The sequence below is a fragment of the Felis catus genome, chromosome E3 (genome assembly GCF_018350175.1).
Source record: "Felis catus isolate Fca126 chromosome E3, F.catus_Fca126_mat1.0, whole genome shotgun sequence".
Taxonomy (NCBI): domain Eukaryota; kingdom Metazoa; phylum Chordata; class Mammalia; order Carnivora; family Felidae; genus Felis; species Felis catus.
This window is the reverse complement of record NC_058383.1, coordinates 31,530,179-31,556,806: the sequence shown is the minus strand read 5'-3', so window position 1 is coordinate 31,556,806 and position 26,628 is coordinate 31,530,179. Positions and strand designations below refer to the sequence as shown.

General features: G+C 48.3%; 1 protein-coding gene across 4 annotated transcripts in view; it reads right to left on the bottom strand.

The window, feature by feature from the left end:
• The window catches only part of TXNDC11 (thioredoxin domain containing 11), a 79,823-nt gene that overhangs the window by 5,868 nt on the left and 47,327 nt on the right, over window positions 1-26,628 (bottom strand). For 3 of the 4 annotated variants that reach the window (XM_045047714.1, XM_023246824.2, XM_019820950.2), the window contains 5 exons: window positions 12,842-12,954; window positions 10,568-10,768; window positions 5,576-6,368; window positions 2,927-3,069; window positions 2,498-2,607 (listed from right to left, as the gene is read on the bottom strand). In XM_045047714.1, coding sequence (XP_044903649.1) covers window positions 2,498-2,607; window positions 2,927-3,069; window positions 5,576-6,368; window positions 10,568-10,768; window positions 12,842-12,954 — 1,360 coding nt within the window. Of the gene's footprint in view, window positions 1-2,497; window positions 2,608-2,926; window positions 3,070-5,575; window positions 6,369-10,567; window positions 10,769-12,841; window positions 12,955-23,267; window positions 23,293-26,628 lie in introns of those variants that run through there. The other variant, XM_019820951.1, reaches the window with a different exon arrangement.

Genomic DNA, 26,628 nt, shown 5'->3' with positions numbered 1-26,628 from the left:
GTCCTCGAAGAAGGGAGCAGACCTTGGAGGGCCATTCGGACAGGTGGTTCGGACATCAATCATCACAAATAATGCATACAAAAGTGGGGACTTTCTGAATCATTAACTTGATAGTAGTTCTCCGAGAATCATGGCCATTGGGCGTCAACCAGCGCCATGCATTCGCCCAAAAGGGTGACCACTTTAGAATGGTCTTAAACAACTCAACGGCACTCCCGTCTCTGCCTGGGCGAGCCTACCTGAAACGTCAGAGTTCCGTTTTTTAAACAAGCGGTAGGGCACGCTCTAGCCTATCATCAAATACCGTTTTTCCTCCCGATTTTCACTCCAAAATCATGTAAAATTGAAAGAAAAACACTGTTGTAAATATCACTCAGAACTCCACTGGGCCAATCGGGCCTTCTTTCTGGGATTCTCATTCAGGCTTGGTGTATATACCCGCATGTTGTTAAGAGCAGTATTCATATACTTCAAACGCGATTCTTTTCAATAATTCTACGAAAAGCATTGTTCTAATAAATGGGCAAAAATCCCATCAAACGCCCAACTGTAATTTACTTAGCTGTGCTTCTACCATTAGATACAAATAATGCTACAGGGAGTGACTAGCTCATGCTTCTCTGCGAGTCCTGGTTCCTTAATTCCCCAAAGTAAAATTAACTGGGTCAAAAACGTATAACAATTTTTGTGCTTTCTTACAAATGTTGCTAAAATGCCTTCCAAAAAGGTGACGCCAATTCACTTCTGCTATTAGCTCCATCTCTCTGTGCCAATTTCACTCCATTTTATCAACACAAGATTCTGTCATGTCAAAGCATCTGTTAATAAGTGTAAATGATACTTTGTTATTGTTTTCATTTACATTTATTAGGCTGTAACTTCCACACTTGCTTACTTATACTCTCCTCCTCCTCCGGCCGTGAAAAAGCCTATTCGTGTCTTTTCTTCACACAGGAGTCCCTCTCGGCTGTTTCTCCCCGGACCCCCAATTTGTCACTGCGGTAAAATACACACGCAACACGTGCCATCCGAACCACTCCTGAGCGCACAGTCTGGTCGTGCAAAGTGCATTCATAATGCCGTGCAGCCGTCCCCACCACCCAACTGCAGAAGCGTTCTGTCATCCTGAAAAACTGGGGAATGTCTACCCGCTGCACAGCCCCCACCCCCGCTCCCCCGGGCACCCACCATCTCCTCTCTGTCTCTGCGAATGTGACTGCCCTGGGTGCCCTGCATATGCGCGATTGCAAAGGATGTGTCCTTTCGTATCTCTGTATCTAACTTTGCACTGACGCCCTCAAGGTCTCTCCACCTCCTAACGGGTTTCAGAACGTGCTTCCTTTTTAAGGCCGAGTAACATTCCACTGTGTGGACTGACGGCATTTTCTTCTCAGCAGCTCCTTAAACCTTTGTCATTTCTCAGGGTCTGGAGTAGGAGCGCCTGACCAGGAAGCCTGGGCCCTCACTTACAGTCTGTGCGACTCTGGGAAAATTACTGCATCTCTCTGTGCCTCGGTCTCCTCCTCGGTAAAAAGAGAGTGACAGCCGCGCCTGCTTCACCGAGTGCGGCGACAATTAAGTCAGAGGATACGTACAAAGAAAACTCTCACGGCGCAGTTTGGCTCTACGCTGCTCAGAGCAGACCCAGGGGGTGAAACAGAGATGCTGTAAAACATACCTATTTTTCTTTCTTAAGCCTATTTTCCTTATGTCTCTCACTGCACACTTTTCTAGTGCAATCTGTCCATCTTTCTTTAATTATTTTTTTTTTAACTGCCTCACTTTGGGAAGTTTCCATCCCTCAAACTAGCAAACTCAATATTCTATGTTCTGTTGTTTTTCCTATGATTTAATCTTTGTACTGAATTCTAATCTGTCTGGAAGGCTGAAATCTAAACACCACCTGCCCCCCCCCCCCCCCGGCCCAACAGCTTAGTACCTATCCAAACAGTCTTCATTTCAGACTTGTCTCTACAAAACAGTGATTTAAAAACGGTTTTGCTGACTACGGAGCCCACATCCGGTACCCACGGAATCACAAAACCAGAACACAAAGGTACCAACCAGTGTTTCTTCCTAATGTGAGGAGTGAGGAGGGAGGCCAGACCTGGCGGAGGGATGTGCTCCAGGTCCCGGGGCCGGCGGGCGGCACGTCAGGACCGCCCCCTTTCACCGGGCCGAGGCCACCGTGCCACGGAGCAACGTGGGCACCCTTCCCATGGGGTTCCGGGGAGCCGGCCGCTGGCGGGGAGGGGTCAGCGCCGCCCCCACACTCGCCCTCCCGGGAATTCGGTCGGGGCTACACACACTTGGCACCACGGAAGCAACGCTCAGAACTCACTGGGAGCACGCGGGTTTCGAGGAGGTTCTGCTCTGGCTTCAAGCTGACAATCAAACTGCACCCAGTCTCACCCAAGGTTTATGAAAAGCGGGCAGGCCCTCGCCAGCCACACGGCTACGCTGTGAGAGCCAAGACGGGCAGAAGGGGCTTCCTTACCGGGCCACGGTGAGAGCGTCCGCCGGCAGGAGGCGAGCTAGCTGGATGAAGACGTGATTGAGGGATGGACAGAAGCCGCACCACTGTGCGTAATAGAGCAGCAACACGTCCTGGGGGAAGGGAAGACGGTGGTTACAAAGGGCGCACGCGTGTCCCGACCGCGCTCGGAACCCAGTGGGCATTCAGGAGCTGCTGCTTACTGCTCCCCCGCCAGGGAATATCTCCAGCTTCACATCGTTCCAATTCTGTGCTTTCTTACGGACCTTCTGCGGTGAGAGAAGCGTCGGGTAACGCGTATGTCGTGCAGGGAGACCGTCCCGCGACTGACCTGGGCCTTATCCAAACCCAGCCTTCGCCCCGACGCCCGCAGCTTCGGCAGCTACCTCACCAGGGGGAGGTGGCTGGATCTGTGCCCCTCCGACTCCGTACCTGTTTTTGAAGGACCACTTCCCAAAAGGTATCAGTTGTCACTTCAGTGATTAAATGCTGAGGAGGGAACTGGGCAGAATCACTTCCAATAAGGTGCCTTTTCAAGGGACTGTAGAGAACGCTGAAGTTTTGAATAAAAGACTCTAAAAATAAAGAGAAAATGAGATCAGCTCTTGGCGAAGTACAGGGGGAGTAGCTGGCCTACTTTACACTCTGCATGTACAAGCTGGGACGGCTTCACAGGCTGGCACTCCGAACACCTCGCCCACAGGGAGCGCCCTGAACGAGGCTGCCCGGGGCGGGGGTGGGGTGGGGGGCACCAGGCTCAGCTCTGAGCGTGACCTCGGCAGACGGTAATCTAGCTACCAAAACACCACGCGGAGTCACAGGCTCTAGGATCTACAGGCCAGGAGTTCTCTTTTCTCCTAACGGGGCTGGTCCCCAAACAGACACCCGATCGACATGCCACCACCCCGAAGAGACTTCAACCTACAACGCTCAGACCTTTAAACGGCACTACAGATGCGGCTAACTCCACAAGGTACTGGAAGGTGACAGGCGTTTAATACTTGAGGCGGGGAGCTGTGGTTTTTGTTTCCTTTGTTCAAGTCCTTCAAGTTTCTTTCTTCAAAGTGTAGGAAAAATAAACTCAATTATATTTCGTGGAAAATCCCATAAGGCTCACAAATAATCCAAAAACCTAACTCGAACCAACAGCTTTCCCCTCCCACTGCCTTCAGACTCCTTGGCACCTGTCTAGAGCAGCACTGATCGGCGGGTCCCTTCTTTCTCTCTCTCTCCTCTCTCCATTTTGAGGTCCTAACGAATAGTGAGTGACACTTTCCACAGAGGGAGGAGGAAGTGAAGGATGTCCTGTGCATACTAAAGAGAACTCATTATCTGCATCTGAATAACTTACTTGGATATGTTTCTGAAACATAAAACCAAAAATTATCTCCTAATCTGAATGAAGCCTCAATTCTGAAACTGCCCCAGAGACAGCCGACTTAAAAGTCAACTCTCCAAACCAGCGAGACACAGGTACTTTTTCACAAGGACCCTTACAAATTTTGTCACCAACTCCAGGACAAAGAGCTGAGCTACATGTACACTTCAGAGCAGATACAGAAGAGGAAAAGAAATTACGGGGCGCCTGGGTGGCTCAGTCGGTCAAGCGTCTGCCTTCGGCTCAGGTCATGATCTCATGGTTCGTGGGTTCAAGCCCCACAGAGGGCTCTCTGCTGTGCGTGCAGAGCCCGCTTCAGATCTTCTGTCCCCCTTTCTCCCTGCCCCTCCCCTGCTTGTGCACTCTATCTCTGAAAGGAAGAAAGGAAGGAGGGAGGGAAGGGAGAGGAAAATAAATCTGAAGAAGGCTCCTTTCAGATTACCCTCAAGTTCAAATTGAACACATTATGAGCTCATTGAATGCTTGTGTGTTACTGAACATAATTCGGGAAAGTCCAAAAAACACTTCAAAAATACAGGCTTGTTTCACTTTAGAAACACTCAGAACACCAAAACGTAACTTTAGAAAACACCAATCAGGAGTAATTTACAGTAACGATAGAGAATGCAATTCATAAAGCGATAGGTCACAGGTTCCTTTAAACACTCGGGAGCTTCATGTTTATAATGTAGACCTTGACACAGGACAAGAATCAACATTTACATGAGCCTTTCCAAAGGTGGCCATTGTAAGAAACAAGCTTCGCCTGGGCTTAAAAGAAGACAGCTAAAAGGACTGTTATTTAGGGGGCTTGGAGTTTCCTTTTGCTTTCATACCCTCTAAAACTTGGATAAGAAAGGTTTCCCTCTCTACCAAATTGCTCCTGCCTCCATCTGGCAAACGCTGGCTTCCCCCACATTTCCAGTGAGGCTGAACTAACACGGCTTTTGAATTCTCACTTCCTCGTGTGGACATCAAGGATGTCAGCAGAGCCCCGGGAACAGGACAGCTGGTGTTCCTTACAGCCGCTGCCACCGCCGAGCCCCGAGGTCGAGCTCCCGGACGCTTTCCCAGAATGGGCCTTACCCACCCCGCCCCCAAAAGTGGTTTCTGCTGGTCTGCAATGTGACACGTGTTTGTGACAGTCTAGGCACCCAAGGTCACAGCAGCATTTCTCAAGGAGGTACAAACAGCGGCAGAACAAATTAGGTCTGGCGGCCTGGAAATTTCTACATCCAAACCCGTGGGCCAAAAGGGAGGACAGGCTGCTGTGCGGGTTCAGTGCCTTCTGTCTCAGCTCCTCTAGAGCTGCCCTCTAGAAGGGACCCTCTAGAAGGGTCCTCTAGAAGGGACCCCGCTGTCAGGGCTCAAATTCCTCAGCCCCCGGGATGCTCCCACCCCACGCAGCTCACCCCACCTCCAAACAGGACAGGGACCGCCAATTTGCAACGCGGACTTCTACCCACCCCCCAAGGGGCTCCATGAGAAACTTAGCCACAATTTGCAGCCAGGAAGTTTCCGGTCCACTTAACAGACAAAACCAGCTTCTCTTAAAACTATGACCAAGTGCAGTCTAAAGAATTCAAATGAGCTGAAGAGCCGACATCACCCATGACCAAGGGTACTGCCATCCCCGGAGGAAATTCCCAGTGTGAGGTTAAGGGATCCTTTTTACGCTTGGGGAAGGGAGGCGCCCACGGTACCTAGGGTGAACTTCCTAAGAGCTTCTTTTGGATCCAGGACGTAGTGAGACTCTTCTCTCACATCGACAATCGTGGCAAATTCCTTCACCGGGGTGGCGCTCGGAGCCCCCAGCCTCTCTGCATACAACCAAAATAAATTCGAATCCAAAAGGTAGATGTTCAGGGTCTTGTTGGTTCTGCAGCTCAGGCCTGTGAAGTTCGTGCTGCTCACGTCCACCTCAGGAAAGAGATAGCGGTTCTCCTCAATGTGAGGAAGGGAGCCCGGGGTCTCAACATGGCATTTCTCCTCCAGGGAAGAAAACGCAACGGCCGGGGTTTCAAAGACACCTTGCGCAGAATCCACGAAGCCCGTCGCGGCCCTGTTTATGGTCCTGCAACATGCAGTGTAGTAGCTGAAAGGGCTGTAGGAGCTCAGGAAGTTGCTGCACTCCACGCTGTGGGACACCACGTGATAAAAGGTCTGTTCCTTGAGGTAGAAAGAATCCAGAGCCGCCGCCATCTCAAAAAAGCTGCACTGCGGCACGCCGGCCGAGCTGGGCCTGAGGCCCGCCGTGGTCTGGTTGACGCACAGCTCACAGACGTTGTGGGTCCTGGAGACGGGGCGCCACTGGGGCAGCACCACGGTGTTGCAGCAGGGGGACGCCGCTATCGGCGACGGGTCCGGCAGCTGGGCGGGGGGCTCGGGCGCCAGAGACCGGAACAGCGGGGCGTCCGCTCGCCGCAGGTGCTGAAGGAGCCGCTCGACCACCTGGTCCCCGTGACAGTTGTTGTACTCCAAGGCCACTTCGGTGATCTGAAACACAGGGCGGAGCTCGTGAGAGGCGCAGCGAGGGCCGAGGGGGCGACCCCGCAGCCGTCAGGCCTGGAAAGCATCGGAGTGTGAGTCACAAGGAGCCCCGGCCGGACGCGTCGCCCCGAACAGGAAGCTGCCACACCAAAAGCCTGAATCAAGAGGCTCGGGGTCTCTTTCGGAACACGCGCCTCTATCGACAGGGAACCACCCGTGCAGAGAAGGGGCCGGAGAGGCAGACGTCTCCGTCCAGCACAGGACCAGAGTGAAGCTCGCCCCTTGACGTGCGTCCGGGCCGTCGAGGGACCAGCAACAGGTTTTAAATCTCAACGCCCAGGGGAGCGCCTTTTCCTTCACACCTCTGCCCCTCTCCGTACAAACGATGTCTTCCTTCTTCACCTCCACTAAGTCTAAAAACTTCCCAAACACCTGAGTGGATCAAAGTATTTCACGGCATAGGGGTTTCCAAATAAACCCACACCTCACAGGAGGCTCCGAATTCAACCTGCTCCAGACCATTCACCAGGTTTGGATCAAATTTGAATTTGGATCAAATTTGCCAGTTAAAAGGTGTAAAGTCACTCAGGACTTTGTTTCATTAAGGTAGGTGTGTGTGTGTGTGTGTGTACACGGACGTGTGTAGAACCATTTAATGAGTGCTTTCCAATTTCAAAAAAATCTACAAATTTTATATATGGTATTTACAGACAATGTTAACTCAAGACATAGGCATTCATACAGAAAAATACCCTGAATAATTCTTGGGCATAAAAAAAGATCATTTTAGATGATAAACCAGTGTTTCACTTTCTTCCCCATATAAAAACCTCTCAACCCTTTCTGGATAAGGCTCTGAGAGCACACGGGACTAACCAAGTCAAGCCTACATGATCCATAAAGGGCCCAGCGACCCTCTGGCCCCATCTGAGGACTGCTTTGCACTCAAAGACACAACAGATCACTACTCCTAGCCATGCCCCCAGCCCCCAGAAAAACCCCACAAAAATTCAAGTATTTACAAAGTCCAAGTAGGAGCATACTAAGGGCAAGATTCCTGAAAACGCATTTTTCCTCCTCTCTTTTCACGACATTGCTCATAAGCAAAGCAGCCACGTAAAGGATGCTTTTATGTTATTTATTATTTCATTAAAAAAATATTTTTTGACACTTATTCATTTTTGAGAGAAAGAGACAGAGTGCAAGTCGGGGAGGGGCAGAGGGAGGGAAGACGGAGAATCCAAAGCAGGCTCCAGGCACTGAGCTGTCAGCACCAGAGGCTGATGCGGGGCTCAAACCCACGAACCTCGAGATCATGACCTGAGCGAAAGTCAGAGCCGTCAGGTGCCCCAATTTCTTCTAATTGAAGAAAGTATCTTGGGGGCACCTGGGGGGCTCAGTCAGTTGAGTGTCTGACTTTGGCTCAGGTCATGATCTCACAATTCCTGAGTTTGAGCCCCGTGTTGTGCTCACTGCTGTCAGCTGGGAACCTGCTTGAGATCCTCTGTCCCCCTCTGTCTGCCCCTCCCCTGCTCGCTCTGTCTCTCTCAAAAACAAACAATGAAAATAAAAGAAAGAAAATATTCTGTGTAGAGTAATGCTCTTAAAAAGTGAGGAATTCTTACTTTTCTCCTGTAAACTGAACTGGTTTTTACTCTTCTATTACTTTGACACAACAGGCGGCTTTACACGTGAATCACTTCATGTCCTATTTAACTTCGCGTGAACGAATAAGGAAAATGTGACAAATAACCTGAAATGTCTGTGCTATAAATGCCTGCCTCCATTTTCTTTAATCAGATAAATGTTCAAGTCCCAATAAGACAACCGTGACTTTGCTAATCAGACTCCCATGCCGTGAATGCCTCAAAGCAGTGCTGTTCAAGCTGAAAACAAGTCACCGGGTCTTTTGACAAGCACACTGAGATGTCTCAGGACCCCTCTAGGACCCTCTCTAGACACACAAGGGGGTCAGCGGCCTGACGCCGTGTGCAGCCCATGCCGTGTCCTCCGGAGCCGGGAGCGTGTGCGAGCAGCTGCTGGTCCTGGACCGGGCCTCGCAGTGCAACGACCACACGGCCACCCGCCCGTGAACCCCCCGCCACGCCCCCCACCCCAAAGCCCCGACTCTACCGCCCTCGCCGTATGCTGCCTCCCTGCGCTCAACAGCCCGTAAGCTTCCTCAACCGTCTGCCACTTTCCATCCCCACCACCGTCCAAGTCGAGCATTTTACATCTTCCCACTTTCCTGGAAAACGTCGATAATGGTAACACACGGTTCTGCTGACACCTCTCCTTGGTCAGTGAGGCTCCGATGGCCACGATTAATCCTGAAGTCCTCAAAGCAGCCCCCAAGGGCCTTTCCTCGTCAGGCTTTAACTCTGTGTCTCTCCAGCCAGCCCTTTATGGGGGTCACCACCCACACTACATCCGAACACTGGACCCGCAGCAACTTCCCTACCTCCACCCACCCAGAAACTCTGTCCCAAATGCCTGCCCCGTCCGAAGCCTCTCCCAGCCTCAGCCCCGCCCAGCCCAGCCCCCAGCTTCCTGGGACGGAGCCTTGTCTCCTCCAATTCCCCCCAATCCAAACCTGGGGCTGACCTTCCTGTGCCTTGAATCACAAGGAGCAAGCTCGTGCTGCCCTACGGCACAAGCCTCTGGGACCATGAGAGCAAGGCTGTGTCTTCTCCATCCTTCTCCCCACGGCTCCCTGACATAGTGCTCAATAAACATTTGCTAAATCGATCTAAAACAAAGAGGGAAATGTACTGCACAGAGCACTCTGCTTGGCTAAGGAGTCCATAATACTGCTAGGATGCCATCTCGTTTTCAACAACCCCTCAGCCATACGCTGATGTTACAGGAATCCACTCACCTTGCGGGGACACTCTGAGCCTTGAGGAAAGGACCAACAGGCAAACTCTGATAATACAAGGCGGTCTGGCCACAGATGGAGGAAGTGGGGGAGAGAAGGGAAAAAGGCAGAAAACCAAGTGCCTTCCCACCAAGGGCCGAAATCCAACCACGACCCCCTGAACAGAGGAACTGGGCTCTGGTCACAGACCACCACCCCATCCAGGACCCTGGTTTGCCCAAACCAGACAAGAATAGAATTCTCCAGAAAGAAATTTTAAAAGCTGAAGCAAAGATCCAAAACCAGAGCTAACATCTTGGTTAAAAATCCCATCTCTCCTACAAAGAGCCTTAAGGCTCTTAATATTAGATGCAGTGAAGGCCGAGTAATTTGGGAGAAAGTCTCAGTCCATAAAATATCTGAGCCAGTGAAGGTTTTCTGAAGAATTAAGTCTTATTACATCAAGTCCTCCCTAATCAGAGGAGAAGAAACAAACCGATTTCATTTCTCTCCTCTCTTCCACTAAGCCAGGGTAGCAGCAGGAATAACAATGTTCATAAAGAGGCCCCCAGAGTGGCAAAGTCAGGGGTCTGGCTGGGCAAGAACCCCATCTCGCCGTCGCCTCCAGGCAGACCATCAGGCTCACGTGGAAGGGCTCAGGGAGAGGCGGTGTCTGGTTAGCCCCGCCAGGGCCACACTGGCTGTCTGAAATTGGTTCTGGCCAATGAAGGGATCCTTGAGGGAAGGAAAAAATAAAACCCCCCAGTAAATCCAATTTAGCAATCCCAGGCGCTCCCCGGTTATTGTCATTACTCTCTCTAAGTGCCTCCAAATGACCCATGTAGAAAATAAACTGACATCCAGAGAGAGTGAGAGCTCGAGACGAAACCAGAGAGGCAGGAGGAGGGGCAGGGACTCCTGACAGCGGCTGTCTCTGGGAACCGCTCTGGTTATCCACGCGACAGGAAAGGCTCAGAGAAACAAGGGGGCCAGTGTCACCACTCCACTCGGGCTGCCGGCTGAGGACGGCCAGGGCTTGCGGTCGGGCATCCCCAAGGCCACACCCGCCCGTGCCGCTGGCCAGCCCCTCTATCCCACTCCCCGAACCGGTCATCACAGAAGAGCGACACCTGGTCCTTCCCCGGCCAGGCCGACTCCCCCAGACCCGAGCAGCTGTCGGTGTGGCCACAGACGCTGCGGCGGACCCTGTCCCGGGCACGGACGGACGGAGGGAGTATCGCCACGGAAACGCGGAGAACCCTCGGAACGTGGAACGGGGAGCGAGGCGTCCAAGTTCACGAGGCTCTCCTGCTCCTTACAGGGTATCTTTGAACATGACGACTCTCACCTCATCTATTAACGGGTGGCTTTCGGCTAAAGGATTGAAAGGCAGAAACACAAGCAGCGCCGGGCCCTTCTTCAGCTCGTTGTTCAGCAGGAGGCTCTTGCCGCCGTGTGGACGCAGCCAGCGGAGGAGCGCCTCTCGGTTCTCCAGGGCCCACTTGTGGATGTTCTCCGCCGTGTAGTTGACGGCCTCCCTGGGAAAGACCTGCGGAGGGCGACACAGGGTAGACGCGGGGCCGGCCCCGGTGGCCCCCACCGCCCCACCACTGCCCGGGGGCAGACGGGAGATGCGGGGACGGGACCTGCCCCCGCTCCTCCAGACGCAGCGGCGCCTACCAAGTGCTTGGGAAAAGCAAAAAGTGGCTGCGAGAAGTGACTTTCCCATCACAGATGCCTCCTGCTCCCTTCAGACAGACCCAGCCATGAGCAAAGAACTCTCCCTGTCTGCCTCTGGCAACAAGGACCTCTTCTGCCCTGGCCAAGGGGACCTATTTCATTTGACTGGGTTCTTACAGAAGCATCAATGGATGAATCAGAGAAATTATCAAGTCAAGGAGCCTTTAGATTTTTACACTGCTTCCTCGAAAATCGGCTCGTAGGGCGGGAGCAGACCCTCCACTCGGGCAGAGGCTTGCATCTGTTCTGGTCACCTGTACCCCCCAGGGACTAGAAGAACAAATACTTGAATGAATCTGTGAATGACCTAGAACTTGTATCGGGCCACAGATCACACTTAACGTGTATGGAATGAAGCAAAGAGACACTTAGATTTTTTGCTTTTTTTTTTTTCTGAAACAACCAAAGAACATCAACGTAAAATTATTTCTGAAATTCCAACGAGATGAATCACTGGGTTTCAAACAAAACTGCCCCCCCAAAAAAGTGCTTTGGAGGGTTCCACGAAACAAGATATTATGTACTCTCCAAAGCAGAGACTTAAATTGGCTCGTGACAAAGATGTCCACGGCTATTTTAGAAAACCGGTGTCCCAGGAATACTTCATTTGATAAGAGGAATTCTGCTGTTCAACCAACCAACCAACCTTAGAGACTACAAACCTGATCAGTAAAACCCACTGGATCTGTCAGCGCCGTTCTCACAGCCCTACCTTCTCTTCTCTATTTTAAGTTCCTTGCTCAGCGCCCTCCCCTGTGAATGCACCCGCCCTGTGCTGGCTCTACGAGGAGGATGGAGGAGAAGGGCACACAGCGAAAGCAGAGCAAGTCAGAAGCTTAGACAGAGGCACGAGGAGAGCGGGAGAGAAACCACCACCACAGTGACTCTCCAAGTGGGACGGCGGGAGGTTGAAAAAACATATCCAAACGTCACATACGCATTTCTATTTGGAAAACACAAAAATACATTGGACTTTGGGAACAGGAACTACAAGAAATAAAGCACAGCATCTGGGCTATGAGGGACCTGCAGAAGCCAGGGGGCCTGGCCACCAAGGGGGCACCCTGGAGAGGGCCTAAAGGCGCCCCCAGAGGCATAAGACTTGCACGCTGGGCTAAGGGGAGCGCAGGTTCAACGGGCTGCGTACAGAGGGTACAGAGACACTGGCCTTCACTCCACCTGTCAATCAGTGACACTGTCAATGAAGTCAGAGACAGAAAATACTTAAGAAAAATAAACTCTCGGTGATGGGACTGAGGATGCAACAATAAATTAAGCAGAGGCACACGACTAAGCAGGATACATACAGGTCAAAAGCTTAGAAATAGCTGAGGTGGGGCTGGTCCAGCAAAAAGCAAGTGAAATCAGGGAACAAAGATGACAATGGAGAACTGAGGCGCTCTCGGGTGAGAAGCCATCAACTTCTCACTGCGACTTAACAAGAACTTCAAAACCCATTTCATCAGCTAAGGAGAAAAGCGTATCATGTTACTACTCCTGACCAGTGGCACAAATGAACAACCAACATCGTCGCCTGATGGAAGCTTAACCTCTGAGGACATGGGCCCAGAGCAACAGTTCTCCAACAGATTACGCCTGCAGTTGCATCCAAGGAGGAAAACTAATGAGGCCAGGCCCAAACCAAAGAATATAAACAAAGAATTTCTCGATGTTACATTCGAGAGCCCTCTAATGCCTGGGTTCGTAAGTGGGGACAAGGGCTCCAGAGTAGGGTTACAGAAACCCTAAATTTGCGTATAAAATCATGTTCGCTTTCCTAGGGAGAGTGCCCAGAGATTTTATCCAATTCTCAAAGAAGTCTGTGACCTAAATAAGGTTAAGAACCACTGCACTAATATAAATGTGATTTCAAAATACTTACAAGTGATGTGTTGAAATGTCTATGTAAATACACACTTCCAGAGTGTACTAAGGATACCAGTTTCGCAAGATGTTTATTTGTGATAACCCCAAATCGTACTGTTCCTAGGTAATCTGAAACAGAAAATTTTCCTTTATTAAAGAAAAAGCCTATGCCTTAAAACCACCACAAAACCCAATCATCAAGTCTTGACGCACAAATTCCCCAGAGCAAAGCTCTTTCTGGTCACCTAGCCTAGAAGAGGAGGAGGAGGAGCTGGAGAAATCTCCTCCAGAAACAGACCTCACGTCTACCCCTGAGTAACGTCTCTGATCATCACCCACACGCTGTCTCCCTGCGACGACCCGACCTCATCGCCGGCTACCTGGTTCCCCTCACTCCTTAGCCCCACTGGAGAGCCCAGGCACATGATGCTCTGTCTGGACACTTCCACGGCTGGCCTCTCATCATTCAGATGTCAACTCCAGCCCCACCTGCTCCGAGAAGCCTTCCCTGACCACCCCGCCTCAATGCAAACATTTAGAGGATGAAGTCCGTAACGGAAAACTGGGGCTTCCTCCCCGACTCACGTAGATGCTCTACCAGTACTCCATTTTTTTATAGCACTTATTAACATCTACAGAATCTGGTTGATTTACTTTTCTCTTCTTCAGTCCAGCTTCCTCGGAACTTATGTGAAATTAGGAATCTTGTTTATAGCTATTACCCCAGTACCTGTAGTGGTGCCTAGGCATATTAAGAGCTCAAAACATATGGGTTAAATGAACAAACCTAGCATGAACAAAGAACTCATACAAATCATAAGAAAAAGAAAGCAATTAAAAATGGGCAAACCAAAGGAAAAAATGTAAAAGGCTTAGAAGTACATGAACACACACTCAACTTCCCTTTTTAGAGGAAAGCCCATTAGAACAAAATACCCCCTTGTCCCCTCCAACTGCCCCAAACTTGAGACAACGGGAAGTACCAAGCGCGGTGAGCGGTAGAGAGATGATGCTCGGATACAACGCTGGTGGGAAACGGTGACACGACAGCTGCTCGGGAGCACAAGCAGCTGCACCTGTCACAGGGAGGTGCGGACACAGGCTGCAGCCCTACTGCTTCTCCGCACACGTGCACCAAGAGGCACACGAAGGACAGTCACCAGGAAGTACTCTGCAGATTTGAAGAACAATGGGGCAGGGCTGTCTACACCATGCTAACATTTTTTAAAGCCATATGTGAGTGAAAAAGCAAGCTGAAGAAAGATAAAGCGTACCTCTTCATTTAAAAGGTTGGCTCGGTTGGTTAAGCGTCTGACTCTTGGTTTCGGCTCAGGTCATGATCTCATGATTCGTGAGATCGAGCCCCACTTTGGGCTCGGCGCTGGCAGCGCGGAGCCTCCTGGGGATTCTCTCCCTCCTTCTCTGCCCCTCCCCCACTCGTGCTGTCTCTCTCTCAGAATACAAAAAAAAACTCACACCTGATGGAACAATATACGATTGTTTCTTACAGGCACATGTGTTCAGAAAAGTATAAAGCCTCCAAAAAGTAAGAAAAATAGTTGTGGCCAGGGGGTGGGTGGGGGGTGGAAGAGATCAAAGAAAGTACAAGCTTTCTTTCCCTCAAGGAGTACACACAGCATTTGTGTGCCTAAAAATTGACTACAATATCTAGTATTCGTGGAGAGCTAGCGGATAAGACGATGTAGGGAAAGGTACATTCTTTCCTATCCCCTTTCTGCTTTATTAGATGTGAAGTAAGACATCGGTTTAACTTTAAATGTTACCAAGTTATACCCAAGTAGCCAAAATATAAAAATATTAAGGTACTGACCACACCAAGCTTCCAGCTTAACCCCACTCCCTGGCAGAGGTGCCCTCTTCCCCTCAGACAAGGTGTGACCAGCAGGGAGGAAGCAGGAACAGCAATCTCTGAGGCCTTGTTGGATCATCTATTTTTCCCCCAAATCTGAGAAGTTTAAAATAGCACAAAACCGGGGCGCCTGGGTGGCTCAGTCGGTTGAGCGTCCGACTTCAGCTCAGGTCATGATCTCATGGCCCGGGAGTTTGAGCCCCATGCCAGGCTCTCTGCTGTGGGTGCAGAGCCTGCTTCAGATCCTGTCCCTCCCTCTCTGCCCCTCCCCCACTCGCACATGCACTCTCTCTAAAAAATAAACCAACATTAAAAAATAATAACAAAAACATAAAACGGCACAAAAACCAAAGAAACACCAGAAGAATAAGTCACAAGTGACAGAGATTGGTTATGTGTGGAAGGAAGGGGGGCCAGGACGGGAAAGGAAAGGAAATGGGTTCTGGAGAACAGGGGTGAGGCAGCCTGGTCCTGCTCAGAGACCTTTGCGTATCGGACCCTTGGAACCAGAGCATGGTTCACCCTTCACATCCTCAGAAACGAAAATCATTAAATCGACCACTACGTGCGGGGGCCCAATGTGGAATACAAGCACTAACAAATAAACGTAACTGTCACTCCATGGTGGAGGGGGTAGGGGTGGAGAGTTAAGAAGTGAGTCACTGACACAGTGTCCTGACCAAGCACTGTAAATCTAAAGACTGAGAGCCAGGATTCTCAGGGTGGGTGGACGAAGTTTGACACTAACAGAAGAGCGCTCTACTCTGGTGTGAGACTGGAATCGGAAGGAATTTTGATAAGCTTACAGCTTTTCACACATACATGTGCGCACGCACACACACATAACAGAAACAGAACTACAAACATATACATACATGTGGGTATAAATACATAGATGTCCTAACTCTACCTGCTGAAAAGGCCTAAAAGTTATGACACCTCATACCAAAGAGCACACCCAACGCCCAGATCTTGGTTTCTAAATGCCATTCTTCAATAAAAGAAACCAGGGCTCCCTGGAGAAGAAGCTAATTCCAGAGCAGATTGAAACGTTTTGTGTCACAATAAAGATGTGCTCATAAAAAGAATGAAACTTGTTCAAAGGACACAGGAGCGAACCCAAGACACTCCTGAAGGTGGAACCTGCAACTATCTGAGCAACAAAATAAACCATGACCGCTATCCCTGAAAAGCGTCAAGGTCATACAAGACAAGGAAAGACTAAGGAGATGTCACAGGTTGGAGGAGATGGAGAAAAAAGAATTAAAAGTGATGTGGGATCCAAGACTGGATGCTGGAACAGAAAAGAAACATCAGTGAAAACATGGGAAAAATGCAAATGAGCTCTGCGGTTCAGTCAATGATACTGGGTGGCCTGGGTGGTTCAGTCGGTTAAGTGTTGGACTTCGGCTCAGGTCAGGATCTCATGGTTTGTGGGCTCGAGCCCCGTGTCGGGCTCTACGCTGACAGCTCAGAGCCTGGAGCCTACTTTCGGAGTCTGTGTCTCCCTCTGTCTCTGCCCCTCCCCTGCTTGCGCGCGTTCTCTTTCTCAAAAATAAACATTAAAAATTTGTTTTGAATAAAAAAATATAATAATAATAATAATAATAATAATAACCATACCAATGTTACGTTCTTAATTCTGGCCCAAGCACCTTTATAACAAATGGTTACATAATATGTGAACAATGGGGGAAGCGAGGTGAAGGTAGAAATTTGAGGAACTCCCTGTCCTATTTCTGCAACTTTTCTACAAGTACAAAATTGGCTCAAAATCAGAATTTTAAAAAATGGCACAGCAGGTAAGCTCAGATGCCAATCCGTCAGAAGAAAAAGCAGGACGTAATAGAGGGTATAGGAACTGATGGAAGACGCCACCCTCTAGGAGAAGGCTAAATCTTGGTGGATGCCCACGGCTAAGAAGACAAGAAGGAAAGGAAGGAGGCAGCCAGTGACGAAGTTCATTTGAAAGTCTGCCAATGTCAGCAACATGCTTTATTGGAGCAGAGGAATCATAAGGGACAGCCTGCCCCGTAAGTTGAAAAGGCCCATTCAAAAACCTGTTTAACTGCATTAAAAAGAATGGACAGCCTGCCTGCCTGCACACAGCAGATTCTCACACGTCCAAACATATCACAATTTCAAAATTTTATTTTTCACACATAGAGAGATCTACGAAAATCACACGTCTATTTTAAGTTCCTGCATATAGCGGAAATCTTGCTAGAAGAAGCAGCTTAAATTTGCACTCTCATGTGTACAAGGAGTACTTGAATTAGCAGGGGAAGTTTATAGCGTAAGAAAGACACAAAAAAATAACACTTCTTATCTCTATGCCCAGAACATTTTCTGTTAAGCAGGGCCCCAAGGCTTTCTACAGTAGGGAATCTCTGTCATTTATAAAGTGAGTAATTTCAGGGGTTCCGAGGTGGTTCAGTCGGTGAAATGTCTGACTTTGGCCCAGGTCATATCTCACAGTTCAGGGGATCGAGCCCAAAGTTGGGTTCTGTGATGACAGCATGGAGCCTGCTTGGGATTCTCTCTCCCTCTCTCCCTGCCCGTCCCCTGCTTGCTTGCACACATGCACGCTCTCTCTCAAAATAAATAAACATAAAAAAACTTAATTAAGTAAATAAATTCAGAATAATGCTCTCCCCTCCTCCACCAAAAGGTCAAACAATGACATACATGATCATATTCAATTAATTTTTAAAAATGTAAAGTCTCTTCACCACCCAGTGAAGGGTGTCAGGGAGACCACTGCAAGATACAGCAAGACCAGGAAAGAACGTCTGGGCAAAAGCAGTGGTCGCTGAGCAGCTCCTGCAGCCGGTCCCTCAGGCAACTACGCGGGTCAAGGTGACCACTGCGTGAAGACTGGCGATACGCATCCATCGCTTGCTACAAAAGGCGCTGAGCCCCTGGCCCCGGGTCCCTCGGCTGCAAGGCCCACAGCACACACGGCCACCATCTGGGCCCCCTGCGCCACATCACGGTTGGCGTGCACTCGGTAACAAATGGTCTCACTTGGATCCGATCATCGGGCCTCTACTTTTGGCGCTTAGGCAAACCGCCCTTGCGATCTTCTGAGGCTGGGCTGCTTCTGTGCCGCTGATGGAAAGCTCCACCCCTGCTTCCCCCACTACTCCCCCCTAGAATGGCTTCTGCTGACCTTCTTGTGCCTTCCACCTTCCACGGTCACCATTCACCTCGCGTCAGCCACCAAGGACGCGCTGAGGATGCGAGAATCTGAAAGTCCGTCTGGTTTCTACTCAGATCCATCTGGCTCATTTGGGATCTCTGGTTTACATCAAGATTTTTGTTTTGGGGCTTTTGCATACTGTTTTAACATCAAAGTACTTTATTTTACTTAAAACCACATGACTTAAATTCAATTTTTAATATTAAAACTTCAGTTTGGTACTGGGGTAAAGCACACACACACCAAGGCAAGAACTCCTCGTGGAGGCAAAACTGTTAAGATTCTCAACCATTCCAGAAAGAGTAACAATAGTTTCTTCTGTTAGCAAAGAGGACAGAGGTTTGATGGTTTCAAAATTAATAGTACATTTGCCTGAAGGAACATTATACAACTCACACTCAGCAATGACAGGGAGCCGGGAACACAAATCTGACACATTTACCTCGGGGATGTGCTTGCAGGGGACTCAGTAGCTCAAGAAATATTTGCGTCACGCTGGGACACTGGGGTCAGAGGCCTCTGTCCACAGCTGCACAGTCCTATAGGGGAGCCGCTACACTAACAAGCACTTGAAACATGAGCAAGTAAGGGACTCAATTTTTATCTCTGCTTGATCTTAATTAATTTTAAAGCGACACTCAACTCAGTCCCTGGACAACTCTGAAGTATATATAAAACAACTTGAGGATATACCTCTTTTTCCACTGTAATTTTTATGTAATCTAAACAAAGATCAGGTGTTTCCAATGAAAGTTCAGCACCTGAATTGAGACATGCTGTTAAGTGTAAAAGCATAGGAGACTTGGTTCAAAAAGTATCTATAAAATGTCTCAATAGTTTTTTATACTGACCGCCTGTTGAAATGGCAATAACCTGAATACACTGGGCTAAACAAAATGTATTATTTTATAGATAGAAGTTATTTTTACCAGTTTCTTAACTTAAAAAAAATTTTTTTTAATGTTTTTCTTCATTTTTTGAGTAACAGAAACAGAGCATGAGGGGGAGAAGGACAGAGACACAGAATTCAAAGCAGGCTCCAGACTCCAAGCTGTCTGCACAGAGCCTGACGGGGCTCAAACCCATGAACTGTGAGATCATGACCTGAACAGAGGCTGGCCACCTAACGTAACTGACTGAGCCACCTAGGTGCCCCTCTTCTTAACTTTTAATGCAGCCACAGGTAAGTTTAAAAATATCTATGTGGTTTATGTTACATTTCTATTGGACTATGCCACAGTGGTAATCATGAAAAAGTGAGATTCATATAAACTCAGGAAGAAAATTAGGCTGAGATAATAAATCTAGCAGCAAGTCTTTTTTTTTTTTTTCTTTTTTTTTTTTTCTTTTTTTTTTTTTTCTTTTTTTTTTTTTTCTTTTTTTTTTTTTTAGAGAGAGTGAGCGCATGCATGTAAGTGGGGGAGATGGGGGGAGGGGGAGACAGAGAATCTTAAGCAGGGTCCACGCTCAGCACGAAGCCCGACACAGGGCTCTATCCCAATGACCCTGGGATCATGACCTGAGTCAAAATCAAGTCAGATGCTCAACTGACTGAGCCACCCTGGCGCCCTTAGCCAGTAAGTCTTAATGATGGGCAATGATCTGGGAAGGAGACCTAAGAATATTTCTCACACTTTTTTCCCCACAAAAACCCCTCCAACAGCAGAGAATGATTACTTTTAAACTTTGTTAAGTTTATTTATTCTTGAGTGAGCGAGAGAGAATCAGAGGCAGAGACAGAAGCCCAAGAAGGCTCCACACTGTCAGGGCAGAACCCGATGCACGGCTCGAACCCACAAACCTGAGCCGAAATCAAGAATTGGACATTTCACCGAGTCACCCGGATGCCCCAATTATTTTCATTTTTAATAGTGTGTGTCCCTATCTCTCCTTCAGGAAGGAAAAGGTGGGTCTCCAGATCTTGACTCTAGGTATTAAACCAGTGAGCTTGTGAAATTCTCTCAGAAGCCTAGAGCTAACAGCACCTGGTGCAGCGCAGAGTAAGGCCCCCAAAGATACACTGAAAGAATGCGCAGAAACGCTGGAGCTGAGCAGTGCAGAAACTTTGACATCAGGACGGGCCATGTGCTATCCGGGAGACATCTGTGTGAACTAATCTCTCAGGGATCGTGGAGCAAAACATAGTATCAGGTCAAGAAAAATACTCCTAAAGAGAACTGCTAACAAATAAAGCATGCTACTTTAATCCCACTGGATCAAGTCTTTTCATCAGCATAGTTAGGAGGCCACGGACCCCCTGGGAAAACAGCTCTCCAGTCTGTATTCTGGGCAACAGTGACATCCCAAAAGGCAAACCTGCATCACGGAACCTTCCACCCTGGGAACGATCCTCGTGTTACTCCACACTTTGCCATTTCTGTTACCTTCTGCTTTCCCGTTCTCCTTTCCAAGGTTTTAGACAAGGCACAAAAAAAGGGAAATGGGATTATATTCAAAGGAATAACCACTCCCCTCCCGCTACTCAGCATTTACACAGTGATTCATAATTTTTCAATGGATGATTTCCCACATTTCCAATAAAACATTCATCCAAATGCAAAAAACCTTCAAAGAAATGTAATAGATCACAGAAATGTCTGTTTTCAACATAACGAACTAAAGCTATCACTTGCATTTTGTCCCTAGAAATGTCACTTTGAGATGTGTGTATTTTCAAAAGTCAATATAAGGCACAAGGCAATCATCTAGAAATTAATCTGGCACTGGGTGCCCGAGATGACAACACGCGCATTCCAGGGCTTGCCATGACACTCCTGAGTGCTAAGTAAATATGGAACTCTTTCACTGTGACTTCTTTCTCTTGAATTAGGGAGGACAGAAACGTACCTCCAAATGCATTCAGGGGAACACAGAATGCAGCGATACACACGTCATGCGCACTGACATGACCGTGAACGGACACCCGCACCCCACCGTCCCCATTTAACCAAAGCACATTACAACGATCAATTCAAATACCTTCCTTGTGCGTACTGCACTTAAATTCCTTTCTGTTTTTACACCTTCAGAGAAGGAAAGACTTCACAACAGAAACCCACTCGGTTACAAATCCCTCCTCCAACCCCATTTAGGCTCCTCTTAGTTAGGGGTCACAGCTCCTTTTATTTTTTTTCTCACCGACAACCCTTCCCCGATATAAAAACAATTCTTGGCTCCCAAGCTTCCAAAAACGGGCCAAGGTCCAATGCAACCAGGGCATCTTACAGATGGAAGACCAGCTGGAAGGAAGGACCGGGTAGTCTGTGGTCCCACAGGGCACCTGCCACTAAAATGACTTATGAGGAGACTCAGTCTGGGCCTATGGGAACTTTGCGCTGGGAAGACACTAAGAAAGCTCCAGGGAACATTAGAAAACAATGCCAGCTGCTGAGTGGGAACACGGCCAACTAGTGCAGCACGAGGTCCAGGAAGGGGGCTGGTGGGATGCACGTCTCCACTTCATGTCCCTAACGTGCCAGACGTAACGCTAGCAAGGCAGTGTTTATAAATGCCACAGGCCTTGAGGTAGGCCTGGAGAAACCAGAAAGGCGGATGTTAACTAGGAAAAGGGCTTCCAGTAAAGCAGCGTCAGGGGCAAAGGCCTGGAGGCGGGAAACACCATACTGGGTCATCCTCCTCATCCCAGGACAGCACAACAGTAAATGGGAGGAACGGGATCCTGGCTTCCTACCTCAGCTCCCCGGCACTGCCTCGTGACTGAGTCAGCTCCCTCCACCGTAACAAAGTTGCACAGATTCAGGAGATTAAAAGACATCAAAGGACACAAATTAATCTCACGGTTCTGGAGGCCAGAAGCCCAAAACGGGCCTCACTGGCCTAACATCACGGGGTCAGCAGGGCATGCCCCTTCGGGAGGCTCCAGGGGAGGAGAACCCAGGTCCTGCCCTTTCCAGCTTCCGGCGGACCCCCTGCGCTCCTTGGCTCGTGGCCCCTCCCAGCTTCAAAGTCAGGGGCGGCAGGACAAGTCCTTCTCAAATTGCATCACTTTGACACTATTCTTTGGCTCTCAATTCCAACTTTTTTTTAAGTTCATTTATTTGAGAGAGAGCGGTTTAGGGCGGGCGGGCGGGCGGGCGGGGGGGGGGGGGGGGGGGGACGGCGCAGGGAGGGAGAGAATGCCAAGCAGGCTCTGCACTGTCAGCACAGAGTCCGACGTGGGGCTCAAACTCACAAACTGCAAGTTCAAGACCTGACCCGAAACCAAGAGTCGGACACTTAACCGACTGGGCCACCCAGGTGCCCCTGCTTCTCAATTCCAATTTCAAGGACCCTCCTGATTACACTGGGCCCACTCAGATAATCCAGATAATCAAGGTCAGCTGATTAGCAACTTGGGTTCCTGCTTGCCACGTAAGGTACCATACTCACAGGCCGTGGTGATTACGGCGTGGGTATCTTTGGGGTGGCATTATTCTGCCCGTCGCAGGGGCCTCCAGGGCGTTAACAACCTCCTGAGAGCCTGTTCCCCACCTGAGACAGTCACAGCTCCTCCTTCAGAGACTGGCAGTGAAGACTGGCTCATCCAGAGAAAGGGCTTGACTCAGGGAAGGGCTCAGCCCAGCATCAGCTTACCTACTCAACTTTACATCAAAAGTGGTCAAGTAGAGACTGCAAATGGGTTTGTCTGCACTGAGTTATTTCACTATAAGCTTGTGACTTCATTATAGAGGATCCCTGAGAGTTTTTCAAGATTTTAATGTTTTTGGTTCTTTGGAGTCTTACTCCAGCTTCAAAAACAAAAAACATCAAACAAGCAAACCAAAAACCTTGAAGAAATAGGATTCTCTCTCTCTCCCCCCCCCCCACACCTTCAAATAGGTAGAAATAGGACAACCTTCAAAAGGTAGAAAACATCAGAAAACAATTAGAAAATGAAGATGATGCTATTTTTAAAACACAAGGAATTCAAAAAAGCAAAATATCTATATTCCTATATGGGTTCAAGGAATCAAAATAACTACAGATGACCAAATTTGCTCCTCAGCTTCCTGCACAATTTCTGCTTCCCCCCACCCCTCCATCTTCTCTCTAGTTTCCAACACGCTCACCTGAAGGCTGACAACGCACTCTCCTGGGAAACCCTTCCCGCCCCAGCACCATCCCCTCTGAGCAGCTTTCCGCGACCTGATGTGGACTTCCCGCCTCCACGCTCCAGCAACCTGTCACAGACCCATCCCTGGACTCACACTGTAGGCGACCCTACCTGCCCACCACACTATCTGGCGGTACTGACAGGTACTGGATTCACTCATCTTTACGCTTGGAGCACAGATCTCAAATGTTTGTTGAGTTAGTCACGCTTCTGAACCTTAGAGTGCGGGGAGGTCTGCTTTTGGCCTTAATTCTTACCTAGCAGCATTCACAAGGCTTAAGAGAGAAGTCAGAATGGGAATAAAAGCATCTCCTGTGAAATATAATGACATCCTTGCTAAAATAACGGCACCTAAGAAAAAAAAGCAGTTTTAAGTACAGGAACAAAAAGTATGGAATTTCTAACACGCTTATTCTAACGTGCACTAATCAGTACCCAGAGGGCCTCAGAACACAGGGCGATACTTAGGAAAAGATTTCCCTCTATGAGTGAGTACAGTGACAATGAGTGAGATCATCCAACAAATCCAACTGACCCTAGAACCTGTTTCATTCACGAGAATCGTTAAACCCAATGCCTGATCCAAACTCCCAAGAGTCAGACCCAGGAACCCAGGAAAAAAAAGGAACCTCAGAATCAACGCTGCCTAAGAAATCAGTCCCTCGTTTTTTCTATACCTTTGAGAATATCTGTCACAGAATAAGAAAACCCTACCCTTCAGACTTCTTGATGTTGTATAAAATTTCAGAATCTAACAGAAAAGTGCTCCAAAAAAATTAGCTTTATTCATGAATAAGGATATGGAGGAGACCATTTTTTCTGTGCCTTGACCCAATTCAACCAGCAAATCACAGCTTAATCTGGCGCCACCTGGTGGAGTAGAGGGACCCTACACTGGAATTTGAAGTCCTTACTCTAATATGGAGCACCTGGGTGGTTCAGTTGCATTAAGCGTCCGACTTCAGCTCAGGTCACGATCTCATGGTTTTTGGGTTTGAATCCCCCATCAGGCTCTATGCTGACAGCTCAGAGCCTGGAGCCTGCTTCAGATTCTGTGTCTCCCTCTCTCTCTGCCCCTCCTCCCCTGCTTGTGCATTCGCGCGCGCGCTCTCTCTCTCTCTCTCTGAAAAATAAACAAAAAAAACCCTTCCTTTAATAAATTCCTCTGTAAAAAAATTCATTACAACAGTTATTTCCCAAAGGTTCCCTAGTCATATATGTTTAGGAATTCTGAACGGTGGCAGAAGAAAGTAGAAAGGACATCCTAAATTCATGGGTTAGTGTATTCTCAAGGTAACATTTAAGTACCATGTGAATTTCAGTTCAATTCATGTGTCAGGGACTGTGAAAAGTCAGTGGAAAGAAAGCGTTAAGAAGAATGCATCAGGCAGGGGTGCACCCAGTCCAGCTGTGACCACTGCCTACACCCTGGGCTCAGGAACCCAAAAGTCTAGGCATGAGGAGAGGTGGGGGGAGGGGCCCAAGGTGACTTTACATCTCATTGTTCAAATCACTCACTTGAGCAATTTCAAGGTACAGTGCCCTGTATTAGAGCCATTCGTTCAACCTTTCCACGACAACACTGGTCAAGCAGGGTGCTGAAGCTGGAGGAGGGGAGGACAAAACCCTGGCCTCAAGACACTCGATCGAAATACTATCTGAACAAAGCAACTCAAACCCTGGTGGGAGAGGGCTGTAGTCGCTCCCACGGGGAGAACACCAGGCCGCTCAAGGAGAAGCTACAAGCAAAGGAAGGCCTGTCCGTTCATTAGTCAGTCAGGGTACACGATACCTGGTGGAGGGATCAGCCAAGGAAACAGACCCAATACTTATTTTAGGCCCTTTCCAACAGCTGGCTTTCTCATGAAGCTACTACGGACATTAGGGCTATGATCTTACTCACAAGGTATCGCACACATGACGTGGCCTTATAAAGCATGCTTTACTCTTCTCCTCACCTTCTCCAATATCAGTTAGACAAACTCAAAGAAAAGTTAAATGTTTCGTTCAAGTTTACAGATGCCGTCCGTGGCGGACAAAAGGTAAGGACCAGGCAGTGTGGGCGGCCAGGCCACGGCTTCCCCCACTCACCGACGCCGCAGCCCTTTTGTAGAGCCCAAATGAAAACCAGGATCGAAACTGGTTGCTAATTTTCTTTTCAGAAAGTCACTGAATCAAAGCAAACTATAACAACATTGTACCAGAACAGTCTTATAGCAAATAATGAAATAATCATAAGATGGGAAAAAAATCAAGTAAGCAACTTAAAAACACTGACCCTTCTACCAAATTTTCTTTGGGCAAAAGAAGAAAGTCGGCCTGCCAAGATCAAGTGTGAAATGGTTCGAAGAGGCTTTGCGGTCTGGGGAGCGTGGAGAACTGTATGAGACTGGTTTCCCTCCAAATCCTGAAACACACACAGACTGCTGGCCCACAAGTCATCAATCACTCAGCACTCAGAAATGATTAAACATTAATGAGGAATGCCTAAGGCCTATTATAAAAAACAAAAAGGTTTGAATAAATGAATAATCATGCTGTGATCCTTTTAGAAAAAGTGAAGCCAAATATTGTGAACGTGGCCCTCCCCTCTAAGTCAATTTATACCTTTATACAATTACAACCAAAATCCAGCGAGATGCACGGATGGATTTAAAAGAAGATTCTAGGGACACCTGAACCATGGCTCAGTCGGTTAAGCGTCCATTCTTGGTTTTGGCTCAGGTCACAATCTCACAGTTTCGGGAGTTCAAGCTCTATGTCGCACTCTGCGCTGGCAGCAGGAAGCCTGCTTGGGATTCTGTGTCTGCCTCGCTCTCTGCCCCTACCCAACTTGCACTGTCTCTCTCTCTCAAAATAAATAAAAATAAATTAAAAAAAAAAAAAAAGGAAGAGGAAGAAGATTCCATGGGACACAAGAACCAGGGGAAGTGAAGTCCTGACTTTACCAGGTAGTAACTTACAAAGCAAGAAATGAAATGGTGTTTACTCATACAAAAAGAGGGATCCAGACCAAGAGAAAACAAAGAAATAGACCCAGGGACACAGAAGAAAACCCTCTGTGATAAAGCCAGGCATCGTCAGGATGAGGAAAAATGGAAGCATAGTTTTGTAAATGGTGATTAGCTAGTAAGAAGAGGAGGAAAAATATATTCTGCCTTGCATGTTAAGCCAAAAGAAATCCAGGTAGCATGAAGAGCTAGACAATTTTTAAATTTAAAAAGAACACGAACTAATTAGTGATCAAATTTTTAGGAAAAAAAAAAAAATCAAAGAAACCAAGGAAAAGAACCACAGATTTAACTACATGAAAATACAGAAGTGTTATATAAAAAACAATAAAAGTAAAATGAAAATGGCTAGGGAAGAAATGTAACAAAGGGGCCCACACCTCCTAACAGGGGGACCTACATAAACTCACAAATCAACACCAAGACTTGAGATTAGCCGGTGAAGCAAAGGCCTGGATAACTGAGACGAGCGGAAACAGTTAAAACGACAAGAGAAAGCAGTCAATATTAAGTGGTCAGGCGGAAAGCCAGTATTCCCTATTTCCCTTATAATAACGTGTAAAACTATCAAACATTAGACAAACGGTTTTAAGAGAACAGCAAAGGG